General features: G+C 72.6%; 2 protein-coding genes across 2 annotated transcripts; one reads left to right on the top strand and one right to left on the bottom strand.

Annotated features, from left to right (window-relative positions):
• Positions 1-1,234: 1,234 nt before the first annotated feature.
• AURANDRAFT_72767 (hypothetical protein) lies at positions 1,235-4,564 on the bottom strand (the record flags this gene model as incomplete). Its single annotated transcript, XM_009043758.1, has 2 exons — positions 1,235-2,842; positions 2,887-4,564. The coding sequence occupies 2 exons, from the start codon at positions 4,483-4,485 to the stop codon at positions 1,289-1,291; spliced, it is 3,153 nt and encodes a 1,050-aa protein (XP_009042006.1).
• Positions 4,565-4,709: 145 nt separating this feature from the next.
• On the top strand, positions 4,710-8,188 carry AURANDRAFT_68142 (hypothetical protein; the record flags this gene model as incomplete). Its single annotated transcript, XM_009043761.1, has 3 exons — positions 4,710-5,720; positions 5,849-6,364; positions 6,575-8,188. The coding sequence occupies 3 exons, from the start codon at positions 4,710-4,712 to the stop codon at positions 8,186-8,188; spliced, it is 3,141 nt and encodes a 1,046-aa protein (XP_009042009.1).
• Between the last annotated feature and the right edge of the window lie 776 nt (positions 8,189-8,964).

The raw sequence follows: 8,964 nt of genomic DNA, 5'->3' as shown, positions 1-8,964 counted from the left end.
ATCTCTCGGTCGAACCCGTTGGGAAACAGGTTGACGAACGCCCTGCCCCGCGCCAGGCGCGCGCCCTGCAGGACGCCCAGCGCGGCGCACACGGACGCGTAGTACGCGGCGCCTCCGACGAGCCCGCCCGCGGCGGCGGCCGGCGTCAGCGCCGCGCGCGCCGCGCGGCGCCACCGCGAGGGCCCCAGGCCGTGCTCGGCCTCGAGCTTGTCCCCCATCCCGCGATAGCCTCGCGCGCGGAGATCGCCGATCTGCCGCCGCAGACGCGCGACGTCGGGTGGCTCTGTCCGGCGGCTGCGAGCTGTGCCGCTCGTCCGCCGCGTCGCCGTGCGGCCGGTGGCGTCTGGGATCGCTCGCCGACGGCGCGGCGGCGCGTCGGACTCCGTGGCAGCCTTTTGGCAGCCCGCGCGGCCTTCTGATGCCATGCGGCGCGGTCTGGGCGCTGAAGGTCGGTCTCGCGCGCCTTCTCGCTGCTGATCATCGTCCTCAGATGGTGATGCGCGGACCGAGGCAGCCATTTTGGCAGCCCGCGCTCCGAACATTCCGCGCTCTGGCTAGGTTGAATCTCAACAACGCAAAGTTGCCGTCGCTTCCGGATTCTTGCGACGCGATGGCACGCGTTCTCGGGGCTGCCCTGCTCCTCTGCACCTGCAGCGCCATGCGCACGCTCGGGGCTGCCCTGCTCCTCTGCACCTGCAGCGCCATGCGCACGCCGTCGTCGCTGCCCGAGGTCGGTGGTCTACTGCGCCGCGTCGAGAACCTCGACGACGTCGACCTCGACAAGGCCCGGGAGAGCGCCGTCAAGTGGGCGCGGCAGGGCGCCCGGCGCATCAAGCGCGGCGTCGACAAGTACGGCCTGGCGGCGAAGACGGTCCTCGGCGCGAGCCTGCTCTTCCACGGCGGCGAAGTCGGCACGTGCCTGCTCTTCGCCCAGACGTTCCGCCAGAGCGGGCTGCCGTCGCTCCGCGAGGCCGGCAGGGAGCTCGCCGAGCGCTTCGAGAGCGTGTCCGACGCCATCGAGGCCGAGGCGCCGACGCTGCGGAAGACGAAGGCGGCGCTGCACAAGCTCGAGCGCGACGCCGACGACGTCAAACAGGTCTTCGCCAAGGCCGCGGCTGAGTTCGAAGCGGGGCGGATGAATAAAAAGGACTTCCAAGAAGGCCGCCGCGAAGCTGCGGCGCGAGACGGCGGAGCTCTCCCAGGCCGCCGCGCGCGCCGCCGCGGGGTGCATAACCCTGTCACTAGTTATTACCGGCTTCGGCCGCTACAAAAATCGAGTCCCCCCCCCCTAGGCCCCGTTGAAGCAGCCCGCCTGGCGCAGCACCAACTCCCGGTCCGTGGGCATGTCGTAGCCGATCTGGCCCGGCGCCTCGTAGGACGGGTCGATCTGGTAGCCGTTGGGCCCGTCGTAGTTGTGGACCCAGTGCCACTGGAGCCCCGCGTCCTCGCAGCGCTTGCGCTTGGCGAGCTCGTACTTGGCCTGCTGGCTGCTCTTCATGGACGCGATGTCCTCGATGCGCTTGCGCTCGCGGTCGAGGTCCGTCTGGTCCATGTCCATGTCGCCGTCGCTCATCTCCTCGTCGAACTCGAAGAGGCGGCTCCAGTTGCCCATGGACACGCAGAAGTAGGTGTGGTACATGGTCAGGTTCTTCGCGAGCATGAAGTTTAGGACGCCGTCGTCGTCGACGTACCAGAGCGACTCGTCCGCGTAGACGTCGCGGTGCAGCGCGCCCTCGACGTAGACCTCGCCCGTGGCGCGGTGCGACGCCTTGAGGTAGCGCGTCTTCAGCACGACGTCGAGGTCCTGGGCGCCGACGTCCCCGGGCTTGTTGAACGCGACGACCTCGATCTTGTAGACGCTCTGCGTCCAGCGCGCCTGCTCCGTCTGGCACCACACCGCGTTGTGGACGCCGTCGCCGGAGCCGCGCTGGTGCACCTGGCACATGTTGTAGGCCATCTTCGGCTTGTCCATGCGCTCGTGGCGGGACCCGTCCGCGTGGACGAGCTGGAAGTTCTTGCCGTCCTTGCCCGAGAAGCCGCGGCCGACCTTGAACCGCTTGATCAATTCCAGCTTCTCCAACCTTTCCGGGTCGTCGAAGACGCCGGGGATGAAGCGGTAGGCGCCGCTCTCGGCCTGGTTGCCCTCGAAGCCCACCGCGGGGAAGAGCTTCAACGGCGGCAGGGGCTCGCCGTCGCCGTCGAGCGCGCCGTCCGCGGGGAAGTCCGCGGGGCCGAAGATCGTGCCCTTGGACGCGCCGTTGACGAAGACGTCCAACTCCTTGGCGTCGGCGTCCCACATGAAGCCCACGGCGTCGCCCTTCTTGACGCCCATCATCATGCCGCCGCGCGCCGCGCCCGCGTCGTAGTCGCCGCGCGACCCGCCGTGCGCCGTCGCCATGACGCCCCGGTGGTCGCGCATGTAGAGGCTCCAGGCCTTGGCGTCGTCGCCGAGCCACTTGGCCAGGTCGCAGCCCTCGGTGGCGACGCCGAGGCAGGGCTGGCCGACGCCGTCGAGGGCGACGCACCAGACGTGGACGCCCGTCGCCGGCAGCGGCTCCCTCGCGAGGCACGCGCCTCGCACGCGCGACGCGGACTGGGCGACCTTGGCGCCCTTGTTGGACACCTTGAGGCCCTTGGCGCAGAGCTTCTTGGAGAGCCTGTTCTCGAGGAGCTGGGGCGTGTGCTCGACGCCGTCCTTGGCGCGCTGGAGCCGCCGCTCGTCCTCGGCGGCGGCGGCGGCCGCGGCCGCGAGGCGCGCGTCCGCGCGGAGCCGCCGCAGCGCGAAGTCGCGGGCGATGTACTCCTTGGACCGCTCGCCCCACTTCTTGTAGCGGTCGCTGTCCTGGCTCGAAAAGGACGTGTCGCTGTCGCTGTCGCCCGCAAGACGTCGCTGTCGAGCGACGACTCGGAGCTCGCCGACGACGCGCCGTCGGCCTCGTCCTCGGAGCTCGAGGGGAACCAGTCCTTCTTGCGCCGGTTCGGGTCCGCCTTGAGCTTTTCGATCTCCTTCTTCCGCGAGTCCGGGTCGCGCTCGGGCTTGGGCGGGAGGTCCAAATCCGCCTGGCGCCGGTCGCGCCTTTCGGCCTTCTTGTCCGCGACGCGCTTCTTCTGCTTGTCCGTCATGAAGATCTGGGCGCTCTTGCCCCGGCGCTCCTGCTTGGCCTTGCGCTCCATGATGATCTTGATCTCCGGCGGCGCCTCCTCCGGGTCGACCAAATCCTGCCACTGGAGCAGATCCAAATGCGCGGCCCACGTCTTCGACTCGTCGAGCGCCTCCTCCATGGCGCGCCGCTCGAAGTGCTCGCAGCGGATCTCCGCGTTGCGCCGCGCGGCCTGGAGGCCCGGGTCGTTGGGGTTGATGCTCATCGCGTGCTCCAGCGCGAACTGCGCCTCGACGTGCCGCCCGCCGCCGTCGAGCGCGACGGCCAACCGCCGGATGCCCTTGACCCAGTCCGGCCGCAGCTCCAGGGCCCGGCTCGCCTCCTCCTCGGCCTCCTCGAACTTGCGCAGCTTCGCGAGGCAGGCGCTGCGGTTGCCGTGGAGGTTCGCGGCCTCGTGACCGTCGAAGTCGCGGACCGGCGCGCGGACGACCTCGCCGTCCAAGAGGCGCAGGGGCCGCCCCAGGCGGAACCCGCGTTCTTGCCGCGCGGCCTCCTCCTCGGAGTCGACCTCCTCGTCGTCGTCGACCTCGGGCTCGTCCGTCATGCCCTCTAGTAGCAAGCCGTAGAAGTGGAGCGCCGACCGCCAGTTGCTCACCTTGAACTCCGCGTCCGCGCGGCCCTTGATCTTCGCCACGGCGTCGGCGAGCCGCGCCTCCGGCGTCGCCAGGGCCGCCGTCAGCGCCTGCTCGCGGCGCTTCTTCGCGTCGACGACCTTGGCGAGCTGGCTCCGCGCCTTGGCGAGGCTCGGCTCGTCGCCGAGCGCCTTGCGGAGCATGAGCTCCGCGCCGTCCAAATCGCCGGCGCCCCGGAGCCGCGCGGCGTAGGCGACGCGCACCTTGGGGTCCTCGGGGTCCTCGCCGGGCCGCTGGTCCATGACCCAGCGCTCGTAGGGGTCCTCCCAGTCGTAGGCCTGCTGCGGCTCCTGCAGGTGCGCCTCGCCGGCCTGCTGCCGCTCCCAGACCTTCTCCTTCTCCTTGTGCTTGAGGAACTCCCGGAGCTGGTGCTTGCTCTTGATCTCCACGGTCTTGACGTGCTCGCCCTCGTCGGGGCCCTCCAAACCCGCGGGCACCGCGTGCGACGTCCCGTAGGGCTCGAGCTTCTTCTCCGAGCACCAGCCCCGGAGCGGCGTCTCGACGAGCACGCGCCGCGTCGACCCGCTCATCTTCATGTCCTCCGTGACCACGACCTCCGTGCCCGCCGCGAGCTCCCCGACCTGGCGCGAGCCCATGTCGCAGCCCACGCGCAGCAGCACGCCGCTCTTCTTCACCTTGTAGCGCCGCGACTTCTTCTTCTCGTGCCACGCGCGGCCCTCGTTCGACGACATGGCACCGAACCCGGCGCGGCGGTCGTTTGTGGTCCGGCCCGGCGCGTAGAAAAGACTACTTGGAGAGGCCGAGGGCGTCGACGCTCTCCGGAGCACCACTCGATACGCGGCCCACTGCATCTTGCAGCACCATGGGTGATGATGCCGCAACACGGCCAACGGTTGAGAGACCGCAGACGATGGACGAGCCAACTGGGCAGCCTCGGTGAACTCGCCCACTCCCAATGCAGGAAACGAAGATGGAGGCGCCCGACGCGGGCAACTGGCGCGCCGGCAACCCGCTGGCGGCGAACCCGAGGAAGCCGCGGCCGCGGTCCGCGAGCCCGCCGAAGCCGACGCCGTCGGAGTCGCCGCGGCGCGAGAAGTGGAAGAGCAGCGCCGTCGGCGGCCCGGAGAAGCGCTTCAGCGCCGAGCTCGCCGCGCAGCCGCGGCTCGTCGTCCGCGTCCTGGGCGCGCGGGGCCTCGGCTCTTCGGACGTCGTCGCACGCGTCTGGTGCGCGCGGCTCGACGACGTCCACGACGCGGACGCGGAGCCGCAGGAGACGCTGCCCTGCCGGGGCGGCGACGCGCCGGCCTGGGAGACGCACAACGAGTTCTGCTTCGCGCTCAAGCTCGACGCGCCCGAGGACGTGCAGGGCGGCTGCTGCGCGGTGGCGCTCCGCGACGACGGTGTCGCGCGCGAGACGGGCTACGCCGACGGCGACGCCGCGCTCGGTGTAGCCGTGGTGCCGCTCCGCATGATCTTCGAGCGGGGCAAGGCCATGGCGGGCACGAAGACGGTGCACCTCACGGCGACGTGGCTGCCGCTCGGCGCCGCGCCGAACGGCGCGCGCAGGGCGCGGGGCGAGGTCCTCGCGTCCTTCGTCTTCTTCTTCGCCGAGGGCCTGAGCCGCGCGGCCTTCGAGACGTCCGTCGCGCGGATCCTGGGGCGGCCCGAGGAGTACGACGACGACGAGCTCGCGTCGCCGCCGGCCGCGTGGCCGCCGCGCGACGCCGCGGCGCCGCGGCGCCGGGGCCCGCCCTTCTCCGACGACGGGGCCGTGGAGCTCCGGGGCCTCGGGGGCCTGTCGCCGATCCGCGAGCACCAGGAGAAGGGCGGCTGGGTGCCGCCGTCGCCCGCGCGGCCCCTCGCGGCCGGCGCGGCGTCGCAGGCGCTCGACACGGCGCGGAGCCGGGCAGGAAAAGAGAGCGACATTCCCAACTTCAAAGGCTCCGATCTCGGCCGCTTTCCACTCGTTTTGGCTGATTTTTGGACGAGCGATCATCTCTCGGAACGGTCTCGAAGCGTGGATGCTGTTTCCGGAACGCGCGCGCGCGGAACTCTCACGTTGAAGCGACGTTGCATCTCTCTTGTCCTGCCCAGGCGCGGAGCCGCGCGCGGAGCTCCGCGGACTTCTCCGGCGCGTCGTCGGCGCGCTACGTGGCCATGAAGCGCCTCCAGAAGGCCGCGCGGTCCGCCGAGGCGTCCCTGCTCCAGGCGGGCACGCCGTCCAAGATCTCCAGCGGCCACCGCGCGCTCCGGGACAGGCTCCGCGACGGCCTCGCGGCGCTGCGCGAGCGGGACTCGCGGCACGCGGGCGCGGGCGAGCTCTGGGGCGAGCTCAAGGCCCTGGAGAGCCCGGGCGACGCGTCGGCCTTCTTTGAAGAATTACTGGGCACGCGGCACACCGCGCGGGCGGGCGGGCTCGCGTCCGCGGTGCTCGCGGACGACGGCGCGCCGCTCGCCGCGCGGCGCCACGTGCTCCTGCTCCTGGCGGCCGTCGCGCGGCTCCACCCGGGCGCCTGCGTCCCGAAGCTCGGGGCGGCGCTGCGGGCCGTCGCGGGCGTCGCGCAGGGCGCGTCGGGCGCGGGCAGCTCGCTGAGCGGCGAGGCCGCGGCCGTCGCGGGCTGTGCCGAATTCAACCGCTGGTTTGGGCGGTCCCGACCAAACTTCAGAATTCTCTAGCTCGATCAAATCGACGTCGATTCGGCTGATTTTTGGACGAATCGATTGCTCTCGTCAAGTTCTCGAAGCACAGCCGAAGAATCGCGTCGAAACTGTCGCATATGCGCACATTGAAGTCGAGTTGAAGCTTTGAATTCGGCGCAGGTCGCGGGCGCGCTCGCGCGCGACGTTTTTCCATTAGCGGCCGCGCGGGGCGCGCCGGAGGAGTCTACGCACCTGCCCGTGGACGTGCTCGTGGCGCCCTTCACGCTCGTGCTCGCGCGGCCGCGCGCGCGGGGCCGGCGGTCCGTGGCCAACTGCTTCGCGGCCGTCCTCGAGGGCCGGCCGGGCCCCGTGCCCGTGTGGCTCGACGCGGCCCCGGCGTCGAAGCACGTCGGCGCGGCGCCGCCGGCGGCCGTGCTCGACGATCTGCGGCGGCGCGCGGCGTCGCGGGGCGTCGCGCTCCCCGTCGCCGCGACGCTGCTCCGCGACGGGACCGGCGCGGTGCTCCACTGCGAGAACGACGACGCGGCGCTGGACCTGCGCGCGACGCTGGCGCAGGACGAGGCGCTGCCCCCGGGCTGGGCGTTGGACGGGGCCATGGAGGCGGGGGAGGAGCGGGGCACCGTGGAGGAGGCCATGGCCGCGCGCGCGGCGTTCGTGCTCGCCGTCGCGCCCGCGGCCGCGCCGCTCGCGTCGTGGGTCGTCGAGTCGTGCAAGCGCCACCGGGACGTGCTCGAGCCCTTCTGCCGCGCGGCGCGCGCCCTGCTCCAGCTGCGGTCCGACGCCCAGGCGCTCGGGCGCGCCGACGCGGCCGCGAACGCGGCGTTCGACCCGCGGCTCCTCGCGCGCGCGGACGGCGCGTACGTCGAGGCGCTCGACGCCGCGGCGCCGGCGCTCGCGCGGCACGCGGCGCGGTGCGTCGAGGCGGAGGCGACGACGGCGGAGGCGCTGGCCTGGCGCGACAAGGCCGCCGCGCTCGACCTCGTCGAGGCGCTCGCGACGAACGACTGCACGCAGGCCGCCGCGGCGCTCGTCCTCGGCCCGCTCGTCGGCGCCTGCGACCGCGCGCGGCACCACGGCGTCAAGCACGTCCGCGACGCCGCGAAGCGGGCGCTCCTCGCGCTGGAAGCGCTGCGCGCGCGGCGCCGCGACGCGAAGCACGCGGCGGCGCGGCCGAGCCGCCGCGACGTCAACGCGCTGCTCGGCGCGAAGCTGCCCGTGAGCGCCGTCGGCCTGCCGAACCACGACGACGCCGCGTCCGTCGACTACGGCTGGCCCCGGCCGGCGACGCCGCCGTCGCCGCGGCGCGCGCGGCCCGGCGGCGCGCCCGTGCCCGCGCTCGACGTGTCGCGGCTCGCCGAGGCGCCCATCCCCCGCGCGCCGCCGTCGCCCGACGCGCCCTGGCTCGACGCGGCGCCGAGCCCGCGGCCGGCGCCGACGCCCGCGCGGGCGCGCCGCCCGCCGCCCGCGGCCCTCGACTTCGACGACGACTTCGCCAAACCGCCCCTCGACGACGACGACGACGACGACGCCGGGCCCGCCGCGGCGGCGAAGCCCTGGAGGCGGCGGCGGAGCTCCGCGAAGCGCGTGCGCGTGAAGCGGCCGTCCGTCGCCGAGGTCCCCGACGACGTCGCCGACGCGCTGACCAAGTCCGTCGACCTTTTGGCGGAGCGCTGCAGGGGCTTCGAGCTGTGCCGAATTCAACCGCTGGTTTGGGTGGTCCTCACCAAACTTCAGAATTCTCTAGCTCGGTCACATCGAAGTCGATTCGGCTGATTTTTGGACGAGTCGTTTGCTCTCGTCGAGTTTTCGAAGCACAGCCGAAGAGCCTGCGTCGAAACTGTCGCGTACGCTCACATTGAAGTCGAATTGAAGATTTGAATTCGGCACAGGCTTCGAGCGCGCGCTCGCGGACCACGTCGCGGACGTCCGGGCGGCGCGGCCGCCGCCCGAGCCCGCCGCGGCCGCGCCGACGCCCGCGCGGCACGACGAGCCCGACGGGAGCGTCGCCGTCGCACCGCGGGGCGCGAGGACGCCGCGGCGCGCGTGGCGCGACGCCGCGGCGCTCGCGAAGCAGCGGCGCTACGACGACGCGTTCCGCGCGGCGTTCCGCGACCCGCGCGTGGCCCTGCGCCTGCTCCAGAGCACGTCGCCGGCGGTCCTCGCGGCGCTGGACGGCGACACGGCGCGCGCCGGCGTCCGAGCGTCGCCGATTCGAGAGACGTCGACCGGGAAAACCGACGAAACCGGCGCGCTCCGTAGGCGCGCACGCTGCTCTACTTCGCCGCGCGCGCGTTCTCGCGGAGCGACGTGTTCCCCCGCCCCCTGCTCGCGTGGCTCGCCAAGGATCCCCGCGCGACGTGCCGCGCCGTGCGCGACGACGCGAACCAGCGCGTCGACCTCCACCACGCGCTGCGCAGCCTCGCCGTGGAGCCGACGCAGCGCGGCATCACGGCCTCGGCGCTGCTCTACGCGCTCGAGGACGACTCTCGGCGCCACGAGAAGGTCCTCGTGCGGGAGGCGTACGCCTTCGGGAGCGACGTCGAGCCGCC

This window comes from Aureococcus anophagefferens, assembly GCF_000186865.1.
Source record: "Aureococcus anophagefferens unplaced genomic scaffold AURANscaffold_68, whole genome shotgun sequence".
Classification (NCBI taxonomy): Eukaryota; class Pelagophyceae; order Pelagomonadales; family Pelagomonadaceae; genus Aureococcus; species Aureococcus anophagefferens.
Note: the sequence above shows the minus strand (reverse complement) of the source record. Positions and strands in the feature narration are given on the sequence as shown.